The sequence below is a fragment of the Epargyreus clarus genome, unplaced genomic scaffold (genome assembly GCF_041222505.1).
Source record: "Epargyreus clarus isolate Ecla_fem2 unplaced genomic scaffold, WU_Ecla_fem_2.2 ptg000007l, whole genome shotgun sequence".
NCBI lineage: Eukaryota > Metazoa > Arthropoda > Insecta > Lepidoptera > Hesperiidae > Epargyreus > Epargyreus clarus.
The window spans coordinates 26081929-26099293 of record NW_027332215.1 but is presented as its reverse complement, the minus strand read 5'-3'; the positions used below and the strand labels follow the sequence as shown (position 1 = coordinate 26099293).

General features: G+C 34.2%; 1 protein-coding gene and 1 non-coding gene across 16 annotated transcripts; one reads left to right on the top strand and one right to left on the bottom strand.

Moving 5' to 3' along the window:
- The first annotated feature begins 1989 nt into the window (after window positions 1–1989).
- LOC140743740 (protein angel) lies at window positions 1990–16157 on the top strand. 15 transcript variants are annotated; one of them, XM_073075274.1, is made up of 11 exons: window positions 2037–2065; window positions 2840–2885; window positions 3018–3305; window positions 3503–3639; window positions 4525–4682; window positions 4911–5075; window positions 7844–8061; window positions 8421–8510; window positions 8789–8909; window positions 9578–9798; window positions 11463–16157. In XM_073075274.1, the coding sequence occupies exons 2-11, from the start codon at window positions 2872–2874 to the stop codon at window positions 11614–11616; spliced, it is 1566 nt and encodes a 521-aa protein (XP_072931375.1). In that variant the 5' UTR covers window positions 2037–2065; window positions 2840–2871; the 3' UTR covers window positions 11617–16157. The 15 variants fall into 15 exon arrangements, 14 of the variants coding, with proteins under 14 accessions (XP_072931369.1, XP_072931377.1, XP_072931376.1 ...); XM_073075270.1 differs by having other exon boundaries at window positions 3009–3305; XM_073075273.1 differs by having other exon boundaries at window positions 2041–2073.
- TRNAL-CAA (transfer RNA leucine (anticodon CAA)) lies at window positions 10794–10907 on the bottom strand. Its single transcript has 2 exons — window positions 10870–10907; window positions 10794–10838 (listed from the first exon to the last, which is right to left on the bottom strand). It is a non-coding gene; the product is annotated as a tRNA-Leu (tRNA).
- Window positions 16158–17365: the final 1208 nt, after the last annotated feature.

The following is a 17365-nucleotide window of genomic DNA, read 5'->3' as shown; positions in this document are numbered from 1 at the left end:
TTGATCTGAATGTTCTCTAATGTTTTAATATAAGTTACATAACTAGGATTCCAGATAGGACTACAGTATTCAAGAATACTTCTTACGTAAGAGTAATATAAGATTTTAAAACAACCTAAATCAGAGAAGGGGCGACTTACTCTTAGTATGAAGCCAAGGTTTTTATAAGCCTTATTTACAACTGTATCTATGTGGTCAGAAAATGTTAATTTGGAGTCAATAACAACACCAAGGTCCCGAACAGAGTAATTTTTAGTAAGGTCGACATTGTTTATTTGATATGTATAGTTAATGGGATATCTTTTTCGTGTGAAGCTTACAAAGGAACATTTATTTAAATTGATACCAATTCGGTTTTTAACGTAGTAACGACCCAATCTATTGAGATCATCCTGTAATGCAAGACAGTCTTTAATATTTCTTACGTTCATGTAAATTTTAGTGTCGTCTGCATACATAAGCAAACTTGCATTTTTAATACAACTGTTAATATCATATAAATAAGACACATGCAGAAGAGGACCGAGAATAGAACCTTGCGGTACTCCTGATGATATTTCAATAAAGTCCGAGCGAGATCCCCCTACTACGACTGCTTGGGAACGATTAATGAGGTATGACTCAATCCACCTGAGAAGGTTACCGTGTATACCCAATACTAATAATTTTCGTAGCAGTATAATGTGATCTACACGATCAAACGCCTTCTCAAAGTCCGTGTAGATCACATCAACTTGATGTCCATCATCCATGCCACTCGACACATGGTCAATGAACACTCCTAAGTTAGTGACTGTTGATCGACCTTTCACAAAACCGTGTTGTTCATTAGGAATAGAATTAGCAATAACTGGATATATATGTTTATAAACAACTTTTTCACACAATTTGCTAAGAACATTAAGGATAGATATTGGGCGATAATTTTCTATTGATGTTTTTAAACCTTTTTTGTGTATGGGTACAATATGAGCTTGTTTCCAGACTTTAGGAAAGTAACCATTCTGAAAAAATCTATTAAACATAGAAGCTATAGGGCTACATAAGACTTCAGCACATTTTACAAAAAATATAGGCGAGATGTTATCACTGCCTGAACTTTTTGATGTGTCCAAATTTTTTAATAGTTTAAGAATATATTTAATGTTAATATAGATTGGCCTATGATATAACTTAAATAAAAATAAGTTTAACAAGACGTTATCAAAATGTACATATATAAAATCACCCAAAAAATATTACTCCAACAATAAAAAAGTGAGGTCGGAAAAGATTTTATATAAGTTGCACGCAACCTTCGATCACTAATAGTGATCGAAGATCTATTAGTATAATATTATATCTATGAGTGGGGGTGACAGTTGTCAATAGTTTCATAATTGTCATTAACAGTTGTCAATATGATACAAGTAATGAGGCCCCTGAATAATATTTGTCGAAAAATGTCGATAAATATTTAAACAGAAAATTCTATGTTTAAAGAAAAATAAATCATTTATTTCCTCATTTATGTAAGTAAGAAATTATATTACAACTAATATATGATCAATCGGCCTTTATATTATTTCAACATTTGACCTAAAGAGTATCGTTAAGAGTAATCTATGCTGATTGGACCTTTATTGTAACTTCCATGGTGATATACATATATAGATATCGATTTTAATGATATCTCAATATTATAACATTTTGTACTGAAATCTAAACAAATAAATTATATTTTCTTTTACCCGACTGTTTTAAGCTTCTCAGGAAAATGTTTCTCCTATAATACGAGTCTTTACTAGCCGTAATATTTTTTTTACAGTTAACAATATTTATTCATTATTTTTCCCTCTATATAATAAATTTAGGAATAAATAAATATGGATTAATTGCCGACTATTAATTCAATGATAATCAGATTAATGTGACTTATCTAATTTTCAGACGAGTAGATTTTTCGATGTATTATATTTTCTTATCTACATTATTCTACCTTGACGTTTCTGTAAGTGTAAAATCGATATTTACTATTTTAGTCTGTTTCAGTGGTTTTCTGTGTGGTGTGTGTGCGATACGAGAGGTCGGTGGGTCAGTAAAAATGTATTTGTAGATTTTAGGTGCTCGTCATGGTTTTTGCTCTTTATATCAATTAATTCTAAGCTAAGGCTTTGTTTACGTGCATGTAAGTTCATTCAAAATTCAGTTGTTTATTGTCCAAAAAATGTTCGTCTAGATGTGTTTAAATTTGTTTTTCGCTAATAATGCTTTCGATTTGTTTTTTGTTGTGGGCCAACAAAAGTTATATAAGTTTACTTTGTGTGGGGAATATTATAAACTTTACATCAGATAAGGGCGTTCCGGACAACACTTCAAGTCATCAATCTGATCAATCGTAGATATATATCAGTATTGAAAATAAAAATATAACATAATTTGAATATAAAGTATCAAATCACCACATTTTTAAGCAGTTAGTGGATTCAGGATGTCGATATTATTCAAAAATATAGTTCTTGCATTTGTTGGATGCCATTTTAATGAACAGCATATCGATCGATAGAGACATGCGCCATAGAATGTTTCGATTTCTCACCTTCGGAGTGCTCTGAGCTGTTGTGGCGTCGGCTTATTAAAAATAATACGAATGTTTATTCGAAAGTGTTATAATGTATTTGTTTTCATTTAGCATCGTGTCCCAGTTACTGTTGCCAAGAATTCAAAGTTTTGCTTCCTCCATCTTCACCAGCTAAATCTCGCATTTTGATAGAAAACTTGCTAATAGTCTTATACTAGTCACCATTGGCATGAATGTACATGCAGGTACTATATGTAATGAATGTATTTTTCTTTGCAGCTCAGAAAAGTGACGCACACAGAGCAAATTCCATGTGGACAGCTACGTAAAGCACTAGTTTTTGTGTAGTTGTTTCTAGTCATATGAATATAGTAGTGTAGAGTTTGATGTTGTGTATATCATGTATCCCTATGATTATTAGTAGAGCTATGCTGAAATTGACTCACAGTTTTTGCAGATACACGAGGCTCACATGTGAGAACATAAATTATAATACAACACATGTGAAAAGATACTCCCATTTGAGTTGTCGAAGAAAGTCATGCGTGACATTGAATGTACGATATTCAATAACTGATCCATTCACTCACACACACCTACAGTCGAGGCTGTTAGTGAATATAAGAAAAAGGTTTCGACTGAAGCGACCCCAGAATAGTGTCAGTGCAGCTATGGCTGCCAGACAACTTAATAATCAGCTGCTGCCGAGTGTTGTTTATGTTAGTCCCGGAGGAGATTATGAGGAGTAAGATATGTTTTTAAAAATTATGTGCTAATAGATGAATTATAATTCAAAACAATTTATATTTCAATACAAACTTTAGGTACTGTAAATTATAAATTATAACTGTAAAAAAATACAGAATACAAATAAATTATGAATAAAATTTTAATTTTGTAGCATTTTATTCATGAGCATAAAATATGGTTTTTATTAAACAGTGATGATGAGAATTCAATGGACTGGGATGCATTCCCAACGGCATCAACATCCACATACCGTCCTATTAATAAAAGACGAGATAAAATCCCCCTAGACTTCCGGAAATGGGAACATGTTTCCAAGAAGAACAAAGAAGGTATATCTCTCGTTATATACTTTACATTATATTATGTGGTGCAGGGCTCAAGCACCACTACTCTGTGAAGATATTAATATGGGAATAAACTAAAAAGATAAGTTACAGTCTTTCTGAAACATTGTTCCACCTTGGTGAGACTTTTGGCCCTTAGTGACTTAATAACCTGATTGATGTATAGTGACCGGCATGAGTCGTGAGCACAACTGACAGCTACGCAGTAGTTAATGTTTCGGTCTCTTTGGCGGAATGAAGAAGCCATGGGGGCGGGGCGGGGTGCCGAGCTGCATGCGATTGGTTCCTCAGTCAATGCACATCGTCTATTGGAGGCTCGCGTATCATTCGGCTACTGTACACTTTCGTGCAATTTTAGCGACTGGCCAAAAGTGTACATGCGCGAGCTTACCCCCACTACTGCCCACCTGTGCTCACTGCTCACGACTCGTGCCGGGTATTATATTATAATTAAAAGAAATTCATTCATAATAGAAGCAACTAAATACCAAGTGGACTTGCTTACTATTTTTATGATATAAAATTGTTATGATAAAAAATGTACACAGCTGACAAAGAACCTCCTCTTTTTTTTAAAGTGTTAATTATGATTTAAATTGAAATTTCACAAACTTTCTAATTTTTTGTGGGACTTCACACTAGAGGTTTTATAAGAGTTACCTCCAAAAATTTCCTGCTTAAAAACTGAAAATATAAACTGTGAATGGCACAGGAATGCATTAAGAATAAAAAGATTTGGGACATACAAGTTTCATCCATGGAAAAGAGTTTCCATCCACAATAACTGTGTTTTACTTAGTATTAATAGCTAATAATATTTTGGCATATCAATTTTAACTTTAATGATAATGATAAATGTTTGCCTCTCAGGTGATCCTTTCAGATTCAGAGTAGTTTCGTACAATGTGCTGGCGCAGTACCTGCTGGAGTGCCACCCGTATCTGTACACGGACTGTGACCCACAAGATCTCGAATGGAAAGTGAGGTCAGATAGGATCTTCAAGGAGATTATGGATTTGGATCCTGATGTAAGCATCCCAAGTTGCTTTGTTTCACAACACCATTCTGTTTTATAACCTATGCACTAAATTTTAAATCAAGTTGATGATATGATACTCCAAGGACATTAATTGGTTGAATGGTTATTTTTTCTCTGTATTTATCTAAATTTGTTATATTGTCTATGAAGCCATTTTTTTCTTTATGAAACATGGTTATTGCTTGTAGTTATTATAAAGAATTCAATCTGTTTGTAGATTCTGTGCTTGCAAGAGGTCCAATCACATCATATAAAGAGCTTTTACTCCAAATTTGAGAAAAGTGGATACTACGGCATTTACAAGCAAAAAACGGGTCACAGAGAGGATGGATGCGCCATTTACTTTAAAAGGGATGTCTTTGACATGGATGATCATCTCAGTGTAAGTAGCATTATCTAACTAATAATAATTTAAGTATATAAACTGTATGTCGGGACGTCCTGGGATAAATGTATAATCGATTTCAAGAGCCCCGATTTGATCACTAAATTATGTTTTGAAGGTGGTAGAACCCCCTGTGGTTCCAGTAATAACAACAATGTTAAGCGCTGCTGTGTTCTGTTTGAAGGGTGTGGTAAGGGATACATAATTATCTACTCTTATCTAGGATTGATTACAGAGGACCATGGGCGGCATTAGCCACTTAACATTAGGTGTACTTGTCTGGTACTCTTCTTTTAATAAAAAAGAAAATGGAAAGGTGATCGTCCTGATAAATAATATATGCAGATAGAGTCGTATTAACAGAAAATTGGAAAACACTTTAGGAACATTAACGACCCTCTCCTTCTGTGGGCTTTTCGTCCTACTGAACACGTAAAAATACATTTTTGTCTAATTTTTTCTCGAATAGGTAATCCTACGACACCTTGAAATTATCCTGAGAAATACTGAATTTAAATTATTGTCTGATCGGTCCCGGTGCCGAAGGTCGCTTGTGCTCAATATTGGTGTTTTTGTAAGCAGTTAGATAGGTACCTATAGCGTGGTTATAAGATAAGTCAAGGGCGCATATTCCCAAGGGCCATGTTCGGGTCGCACGTTTTGTACCGTTGCTCAAATTGATAAAGTTATTCTGTCCATGTCCTATTTAAAGTACACTGCTCTAGCTCTAGACGCAGTAAATATTTTTTACACCTCTATATCTTCGTACCTACTGTTTTGTTCTAACGCTTAATATGCAATATTTACATTTACATCCAAATAATATTATGATAACAAAAATGCCTTTAAAACTAATATATTTCGTACCAAAGATTGATCGATATTAGTCAATTTGTGAATACTCTAAATTTTGAAAATTATTTTTTTCAATAGATTGAGTATTAGTAACAGTCGTAAGGAGAAAAGTAATCCCGCATCGACACAGTGGACACAGATCACCTCAGAATAAGGACTTCGGCACACATTAATATAATGATGTGTAGTATACGTGTATACTGTATACAAGTACTATTTAAAGTATTTGGTTCACGAGTTGTTCAATTGTATCCGAATCGACCCTTCATATAACTACAGCTGTCATTTGAAACTTATCACAATTTAATAGTGATAACTTATTACGTGCAATAAGCAAGTTGTAATATTTATATTATTACAATTGCAGCACTCCTTAGTAACTATTTGTAAACCCAGACAACACGTGTGTCTGATCGTACGAGTAGATGTAGACATCTTCAGGCCTCGCCCAGCGATCTTAAAGGCTTGGATTGACACACCTATCGGGTTTTAAAAGTACACAATAATATTAACAAGTTTATTTCGAAGTATAAGTAAAACATGTTCCCTTCAATTGTATTGTTGGACCGGTTCATTAGTACCCATTTAAGGAAACGAGATTATATGTTGATACACATATCCTTAAACGCTGGACCCCGCCCTACGTTCTTATTAGGGTCTGACAATGACATACCTCACGTATTTTGTAACTTGGCGCCTGCAAGTATGTATACGACTTTAATAGACTCTTTTCAAAGAAATCCGATGTGTTTTATGAAATTTCTTTCAATTACGTTATTATTACTTATTATCTTATAGATTATCAGAATTAAGACTTATGTGTTTGTTTATTTAGGTGTTTGATTGCCGTTATCTTGTTTCTAAGACGATTCGCGTACAGTTGCGGGAGATTAGTATTTTCCTTGATGTAGGGAAGGTATATTGACGTATTTGTTTACGTTAAATTGTCGACTTACCTAGGCGGACTCTGTTTTGTAAGAAAAATAAGGCAACATAGCAATTAAACTATATCACCTTTGATTTTAAATTAGGTAAGCTTTATATTTACAAAATGATATTATATATCTTACTTATTGGCTTTTCGGTGCCCTATACGAAAATGTTGTTGAAAATAAATTGTAGTTTTAAAAAATAAAACTGGAAGGGGCTATGAGGAATTTTTTTTCTAAGTTTTTCATGGAAATGAAAATATGTTAATGTTTAATTTGTGTGCAGAATAACTTTCATGGCATTTTTTCCTTTCAAATGCCTTGAAGTTGGAAACACTTAATTATCTAGGTCTTACCCTGTAACCCTGTATATTACGTGTTAGAGTTTCAATACGAACAGTACAGCTAAAGAGACACAAATGTATGTTTAAATCTTTTATGTACTTCATGTCAACGACAGGTTAAGATATTCATGTTTGGAGATACGTGCTGATAGGCATTATTTCAATATGAATACCCTGGTACCTAATTATGTTGCTTAAATAAATATTTCAAATATCTGTCACCTCCGAATCGTAAGTACACAATGCGTACGTTTATCCAAAATAAGCTGATACCTCATAAAAATATGATTTGGCATTTACTCCGTTGAGAAATACGTAAGATCTTTTATATTCAATTACATCCTTTTCATAACAAAACAAGGCATTTTTAAAATTCTGTCTTGATATAAACAGAAATAAGACAGATATTTCTGATGTTAAAAATTAGTTTAGTATATAGTGCAGTATAGCAAACGTATCGCTTTCAGAGCTTATGATATATTTGATTGAGTCTCAGGATCGTATATTTGTTATTTCAAATTTTTATAGCTGAAGTTTATCCAAACCCTCTTGATCAACGTGACTCGGCAGAAGTATGGAATAAGCTGGTCATGGGCGTCGTCGTGTATTACTAAAATAAACCATGTGTGTTGTATAGGTGGAGTACTACCAGCCGGAGATGCCTTTGCTGAACCGCGACAACGTGGGGCTGATGATGAGGCTGGTGCCGCGCGACTGCCCGCAGACCTCCATCGTAGTGGCCACCACGCACCTGCTGTACAACCCCAAGCGGACGGACGTTCGCCTCGCGCAGATGCAGGTGCTGCTGGCCGAGCTCGACAGATTCGCCTACTATGATGAGGACAATGGAAAGGAGTAAGCGTGTAACATGAAATAATACTGCTGTGCACGTGGCTACTACAATCATTCTGCTGCTTCCGCTGCGTAGGGCTTACGCGTTGAGATTTTCAGATATAAACAGTTTAATTGTTACTGCTAATTTATATTTATAATTAGCTTACATATGTTTAAACGGTTATGTTTCTTTAATGTGCCCTTAGCGAAAACGTTTTTGGAGTTCATCCTTTTACTTTATGAAATATTTAAATGATTGAGCGTTAACTGGTTTTTTTTTGTACTTGATTAGACATTCCGTTGTCTTCGGAAGTCTTTGGAATACAATCATAATAATTATTCTTCTTTACTTCTATTAACACAATTTTCCTCTCTTCCAGTACGGGATACTACCCAATCATACTGACGGGTGACTTCAATTCCATTCCGGAGAGCGCCCCCATTAAGCTGCTGGATACTGGCAAGATCTCGTAAGTATCACAAAAACTTTTTATTACTTTCCAAAATTTTAAATACAACAGCTCGATCTCGTATTTATGTATGAAAAATTGCTTCAGTTACAATTTAAGGTCAGCTCAAAAAACCGAACTAAACAAATAGATTTGTTTTAAAAATACATTTTTTTTGCACGCCATATCCTCAATTTTCGTAGATTATAGTTGATTGTTTGACAATGACGTCTGGAACAAGTGGGAGCGGCTCCAATATCTCATGGTCTCTCTGGCTATAGTGTGGGTGTACGTTACAGATCGATCCCATACCGCGACCGGCTGGACTGGCGCCGCGTCGCCATCACCGACAACTGCCAGCACCTGTCCGTGCACATCAACCGCCCGAGGGGCGTGCTCTCCGACTTCAGCATGGTTAAGGTATTCTTCTCGATAAACTTGAGGACTCTGAACGTTTAGTAAAAACGAAAATAAGGCACACTTCGGTCTTTGCAACTGTTCTTAAAGATGTCTGATCAAAAAGAGCTATAAAATGAAAAATATCTTCAGTGGCAAACCATTCGCCATATTCTCTAAGAAATTTTAATTGTGTTTCCTTCCTTTTAATAATATTACTTATATATTCACTGAAAATTGCTACAAATAAATTTAGGAGATATTATGAATCAATTTTATATTTTCAATACATATTTAATGATTGTAACAGTATTTGTCAAGTCCTATGAAGAGTGAAGTGTGCTTAATTTATTTAATTAACATTATATTGCAAACCTACATAAATCAAGTCAAGCGCCTTATCCACATTGTTGAAGTTCTGTAGGTTTTTTAAGTGTGCGGACGCGACATTATTTTATATTACTAGCTGACCCGGCAAACATTGTGTTGCCATATAAATAAAAAAATGTTAAGGGTGTACAACCCGAATCACTTAGGGGTATGAAAAATAAATAGTAGCCGATTCTCAGACCTACTGAATATGCGTATATAATTTGGTGAAAATCGGTAAAGCCGTTTCGGAGGAGTACGGTAACTAACACTGTGACACGAGAATTGTATATATAAGATAAGATAATGTACGTAACCCACAGATATACAACTCGGAGCTGGCGCCGTGCAACCCGAGTGCGCCGGAGCCGGGCACCGTCCCGCCGGACCCGGACGTGATGCGCCACAGCTTCATGTTCAACACGCCCATCATCCAGCACCCGCTGAAGCTCGCCTCGGTCTACCCGCGCACCAAGCCCAACAAGAGCGAGGAGGCCACCACCTTCCAGGATCGCTGGATCACCGTCGACTATATGTACTTCAGGTATGTTTTATATCCCACACTACAATTCCCTGTGTCATGGATTTTTTATATATATAATATATGAGTAGCAGATGAGCATGCAGTCCACCTGATGGTAAGTGGCTACTGCCACTCATGGACATCTGTAATCAACCCCAGATAAGGGGCCTGACGTCGGCCACAGATGCGCCGCTTCTCCTGAGGACTAAGCTGGAACGCCTCGGAAAAGTATGTCTCCCTTACCACCTTACCACGCCCTTTAAAACGGAACACAGCAGCGCCTAACACTGCTGTTATTAGGCAGAAATAGGCGTGGCGGTGGTGCCGCCGGAGTCGAACCTCAAAAGGTTCTACCACCTTCATATTCATGGGTGCCATAGACACACACATAGTCAAATACATCCAGACGCAGAACAATTAGAAATTAAAATTCATCATTGAAATATCTGCCATGCTAGAGATTGATCCCGGAACCCTCTGCGCGTCAGACTGGTATGCTGATCGCTCCGCCACGCGGGTCGTCATGGACAGTATATTATAATGCTAAAATTGTTACATGGTATAACATAATTATGTTATTTTATTTATTTGCTTTATGATAATATCAACACTCAGTTAATTGTAATTAATTATTATTATGTAAACATTTATTACTATTAAATGATGCAAGTTTGTGTCATAATTGGTACATAAACGTGATTTAGTATCGAGTATAATTAAAACTTTCACATGGATAGCAAGCTCTTTATATTATGTAGTATCTATCATTATTGCGGCATTGCTATTTATAAGATAACAGCTATTTCATTTAATACTGGTTTAAGCTGTCAATATAAATAAATAAGAGAAGTAAGAAAGAAACGCAATTGTAGAATATGACAGTAACAAAAATTCGGAATAATTTAATTTAAAAAATAAAAATAAAATATTGGAATTGTAAAATTTGTATATGATACTAAAAATACGTATTTTTATAAATAAATATTAAGGAAAAACATAAAAAATAAAAATAATTTTGTCAGAAGTGGGATTCGAACCCACGCCCTCAGAGAGGACCAGAATAACTCGACCTATTTCATAGGCAAGGGATACCTTGAGTCTGGCGCCTTAGACCGCTCGGCCATCCTGACAGTTGTTGGGACTGGCGAATTTCGCAACCATATTCGTTAAATATAATGTTTCAAAGTGTTGTACTGTATTTTAAAAAAATGTATGTAGGTACGTGTGGCCTCTGATCGCATTTCATTAATACATACTCTCATATTATAAATTAAATTGATACACCATGTACATACAAAGGGTTCTACCAAATATTATGCTTCTAGTATTTGAATACGTACTAACAAAGTGATTAGAATTTAAATAACTTGAATTGTCTAATATTATAGAAAAAAATGTAAATTTTTGTCAATATATTACTAAAAAGTTGAAGAGCAAAGGAGTTTACATCTGATTTTAAGCCACTCCTACCTATGGATAGTAGTACTAACTAACCTCAGATATGATTTGTATCTTACCTGAGATTGGTTTGTTTGCTTTGCTACAACTAAGAATTTTAGATGCTTCATGTCGTACTGAAATGTAGCGGCGTTTAACACTGCTGTTAGTTGAAATACGTATGGTTATTGTGTTACCAGGGTGCATGTAGGGTGTTAGCTACCTTAACCGAACGTTTCCACACGCAGTTGCTGCAACAAGCTGAAGCTGCTGGAGCGCCTGCGGCTGCCGACGGCGCTGGAGTGCCAGGTGCTGGGCAGCCTGCCCAACGACGTGTACGGCTCCGACCACCTCGTGCTCGCCGCGCACTTCGAGATCCGCGAGAACACTGTGGCTCACTAGACCGCGCAACTAGCTGTAAGAACACTGGCAACCTACATGTGCCAATATTTAACCATTTATTCCATATATAACGTATCGGGTCGATTGAAAATCGACTAGTCGAAACGATCTGTTCTCGAATCGTTTTTTAATATGTTCTAGATTTGTGTTTGACTTTTTGTACCTATAAATTCGTTTTTAATTTTTATTTTGAATGCTACTTACGTCTCACTATAGGTTTGATCAACATGCCTGATTAAACCCACAAATAGTGTATGTTGATTATCGATTTAATTTTGTAAACAAATGTGAAATGTGCTAATTTTCCAAACAAGTGTTTCGTAACGAAATGTAATTATTCAATAATTTGACGACAAACAGAGACTATAGTGATTAAATAAATAATTCATTTTCGTTCGTTCATTTATTTTTCATGGCTTAACTAACTATAAATAATGACAAACACTCCTTCCAGATGTTCAAAGTCTAAGCGATGACTTTGTAAGTTGTAACTTGATTATATCTCTTATAATTAAAAATCTCTTGAATAATTTCGTATTTTTACATTTGTATTTGTGATAAATTATTTAATTAATTTATTATTTAAGGTATGAGGATGTTATTGAATGAATATACTTATATATTTTAATAAGTTTTTCCTATAATTCTTATGATTTTTTTAAGTATTATCCAATACATCAGACGTAAGTAGCGACGGTAATTATCGATTCTCCGGCTGATAGATTCGGGAACAGAACTTAAATAATAGTGATGTACCTTTAAATAGTATTCACATTATAAATGTTTTTATAATTAGTCTTAAATCTAGTGTATACCGAAGGTTTTATTATTGACGTTTTACATTTAAGGATTTAAAACTTCCTAAATAGTTTTGTACATAATTTTGTTTTTATCTGTTTTATTATTATTTATCAGTTGTGATTGCTAAGCATCTGACAAAAGAATATTTGTCGCAAAAATATTTCCTATGGTGGGATTTACATAGCACATGATATCGACAGTTTACGGGTATAAATGCCGAATAAATAAATGGGACTGTGGTAATATATATGGTATTGTAAGGGGTTAGAGGGGAGAATCTGTCTTAGCATAGTACGAAAGAACTTAGAATTATTGGATGTCTTTCGAAGTTCGGCTTTTATTATAATAAAATAAAAATATACACGCGGCCTACTAAAGTGGAGCCGAGGTATGTCGTACTAATTTTACTTTGTGTTAGTTATACTACGTTAGGTCAATAATTTAATACATATGGTGATTACATTTGATTATAAAGTTGATTCTCCTTTAATTTTTGATAGAGTCCATTTTAAATTTTTAATTAGAGTTTAGATGACAGGTACAATTGGATGCGTTAACCAAATGGTATTTGACTACTAACTACAAAAATACATAAAATATTGTCGGTTGTATCTATAATTATAAAGATAGGACACATACTGATAGTGTTGCAACTGTCCGTTCAATCCAATATTTTCCGTGTCAAATCTTATCTCCGGTGTGTGCTATGGTAATCCCACCACTGATCTTAGCGTATTGCACATGAAATTCTACGTATGTTACGTGTTTATTTATAAATCGATTTCGATTATGTTTTTTTTTTGTTTGGAGTTGTGAGGGTTTAAAATATCATTTGGGTTTTAATGAGTGCATCTTTAGCCATTTCTCTCACGAGACTAATTTTATCGTAAACATAACTGCGACAGGTCTCATAACTGCATACTATCCATATTGTATGTACTTCAGGAAGTCACTTTGGATTTTATTGGTGGGATAAAATGTTTCTTTTTTTAAAATTTTGTTTTATCTTATAGTTAAGAAAAAATATTTGAAATGGTTTTATCGTTAGCATAAAGTTTTTGTATCAGATTTGAGGGGAAAATAGAAAACGGAATAGGGCATTGCCGTTGACGTTTACTAGTAATTGGGCACACGAGTATTAAATGAGATCGTTATTCTAGCCGCACGATTGCCGGTATGCCCATCTTAACTTTTGGCAAATTCTTTCAATTGTCTTCCAATTTATTTTTCTAAGTCACTTACAAAAACGAAAATAAATCTAAAAAAATATAATGTTTATTCAGACATATCATTCTCGTGTATTTACTCTTTGTTCCATGCCGGAGACAAAATAATAATTTCTACAATAGTTTGGTCTCTTTGAAACGTAAATATATTTTATTAGGGTGGTGTGTGAAGTACATTAAAGTGCTGTTAGGGTCCTTCTCCACCAGGATGTGCGAGGGTTCTAAGCGATAAGCGAGTATTCGGGTAGAAGATTTAAACTTCGATGATGTTATGTTTACACTCTGTGCTAAACGCGTGGTGGCTAACAATTCAATCCTTGGGTCGCTTCCGTCTTTATAAAAAAACATAGCTTTGTTGAATCAATCCCGCCTTTGCTATGGCAATCTAAACGACTAAAATCAAGCGTTCTTATCGGTGGATTTCACACACATCGACAGTATAGTTTTCTCGCATATCACTGGTGAAAAATCAGTCTTAGTCGCGTCGAGTACAAATGAAATACCTCAGGGATGTATAACGTTCTCTTATGGTAATGACATACTTAAAATCTCATGAAAGTAGTCTCGTGGAAGGAAGTATCATGTTCGCCGCAAGAGTGGCGTCGTTTGGAATGCGATTCCGCCGACGGTGATTTTAATGCCATCCGCATAGTTTTTACAACTTATCATAACTTATATTTAGTTAGAAGTGTAACTAAAAAAAATTCCTGTAAACTATCGTCAATTCACTATTTTTATATTTTTTATTGACTTTACAGACTTACTCTTTACTCTTATTTTTGTACTGTATTTGAGGACGCAATGACACTGACTCTAACACTGTTGATTTTATGGTTTTGTACGTATATTACAATTTTTGCAATTTAGGACATTTCAGAGTAATCGGTATATATCTACACTTTAAGTCTGATTAACACCCTTTCACAATTTGTATTCTAGTGAGGCTAATAAAATATTATAAAGTCGATATGATGCGACATTTTAAAAATCCTATTACTCTATGTGTTAGTTAATACTAAAATAAAATGTATTATTTGATACATAGAGTATCAACACGAGTCACTGTTAGTTTGGAGTTGTGCCAAATTACACGAATTTGTACGTCTACGTACATGTAACATTTACTTCCACTTTACACTGGTAAGGGTCCTGAATATCGGACTCTCGAATTAATTCTTATCAGTCTTCAGGCGACACTCCTCGCTAGAAACTGATGGTTAACACCTAATGTGAAAGGGTCGTTATTACAGGTAGATTTCGAAGAAATATGCTCGTATAATTTGGTCACGGTTTTACATTAAATTTGTAATTGAAACGGCTATATGTCTTATTTGACACAGGCTAGCATTGCTAATATCAGAAATATTGTTATTTCCAATGTATTTGTACCGTGTTATCTGTATTGATCCAATATAAAATAAAAAAAAAAATAGAACCATTCTTCGAAATCCACCTCAGTAGCCAGCCATATAGTAGCCAGCCTTTATGTAGACTAAGTCTATGTTTAGAATAACGCGATCATTTAAAAATAGTTTCTGTCCATTACCTCTTTATAGGTATGATCACAAATCGGATAAATATCTTTAAAGCCGACGTACATATTTGTGTACTAAGAAACTTTCAAGAATCTTTTATGGCTACTATACATTAACCCCATAGCTGGGCTTATGATAATCTCTAATTTTAAGATGTGTGTCTATGTTTACTCCATACGATTGTAAGTTATGAGTAAGTCCGAGACAATGAGTTTCCACTTTAATATCATGCAAAAAGTATATGATGTGTTCATCATACTACACAGACTGCTTAATGTTGGTAATATTTTAAAAGCAGCAACAACTGCAAGTCGGTGAGGATGAAATCGACCATCTAATCGTTACGAAAATCATATAGAAACTTGTTGTCTTGTTGTCCTAACTCTACATCATACAATCGTACATTTATTATATTAGTATTTAGTATTAACGCAAGTATGCGCTCAGTTTTCTAGTATTTATGTATGTCATATGTATGATCTATGTACTATTATAACAATACATAGATCCAATTGGTTTTTACTAATATTTCAGTGTCGTTTTACGAAGCCAAGTATATAAATGGCGGAAAAGTATGTGTCAATGTTATAGAATAGGAATATTGAAGGGAAATTAAGTGACTATTGTTGCATCAAGCTACCCTGGAATACAATACAATGAATAATCAATGTTAGGAATTAAGGATAGTATAAAAATAACTATTTTCGATCAGTTTCGGCTCAAAACGGTCCATTAAGTATTTATGTATTGGACATGAAAACTTTGGGAGCAAAATTATTTAGAATTTACAGACGTACATACATTTCATAAAGTAAGTAGCGAGCTTTGTAGTCATCCAAACATGTATTTGATGTGAACTTTATAATTATAAACGACTTCCAGAAGTTACTACTGTATACTTACCTCTGTGTGCACATAACATGTAAGACAATGATTCAGTGTTACCATGAATATTGATTAATAAAGTGGCTACAAATCGCGATTGTTTTTTATTCTTCTCTTGAGTTCCCCTGTTTTTCATATTATATTCAATTTCAAAATGAAATCGTTAACTTCTTTGTATGAAATACTGGACCTTTACTATGTAGGTTTATATAAAAGTGTAAATTATAAATTACGTAATAACAAGTTTAATTGTCTGTAATTATATGAAGAGTCATACTTAATAACTTTAAAATATTTATAAGTTAAAAAATACTTAAACGAAACTAAAATCATAAATATTTAGTTTTATGCAATATTTATAAACGAGCCTTAGTCTAAGGTATCTATAGGGAACAGGCGGCTCTATAGTCTCGTGACCGTGTTTGCGGTCCGGGACTATATCAGGAGAGGCTCTTTAGGAACCTAAGTTATGAATAACATGATATTATATAATTTGATAATAAGATAAATCGAAATTTATGAACCTGAAGGCTTATTTTATCAGGTCTTCTGTGCGTCTTGCCAGGTTACAAAATTATTTAAAAGTGGAAAATTTTAACGAACGTGTTTATCAATATTTTGCATATTATTACGAATGTCGTACGTCGTGTACGTTAAAATCGTATTCTTGAAAATGATTTATTATATTGAATAACACCTTAAGTTTTTAAGATCGTAATTTTATTAAGTTAACGTAAAACGTAAAAACATTTTACTTGGGTAAATTGTAAAATTATTCAAGACCGCCACACGCACAGAAAATAATATTGGACTATTTATACGTCTGTCTAAGGGACATTTATCCAGTGTCTTACAATTTGTAACACTCGTGTCCAGCTTTATAATTTACGTATTTACTCGTATTTTACAACATTGTAATATTCACATAATATTTTCCTGTCCGAATTCTAAAGTGACAATCGCGTAGCAGTCCATCTGCCCCAAGATCGTCTTAAATGCTAACAGCGCCATCTATCAACGGAGCGCTGACATCGCGGTATTACCAATTGGTACCGATAGAGAGACGAATCAACATTAAGAACTAGGTTTGCTCTTTATTTAACTACCTTGTGGCTATTCTGCCGTCGCAATTACAAAAGGCACAACTTACATTTTGCAAATGTTGAGAAAATCGAGATTAAAATATTTTTTGAATTTGTTAAAAAACACGTTTAAAGTGTTTTTTCCTGAATTGTGTAAAAGTTAAAAGTTGCGTGTATTAAGTATGCATACAACGAAAGTTATATAATATTTTTAATTTTA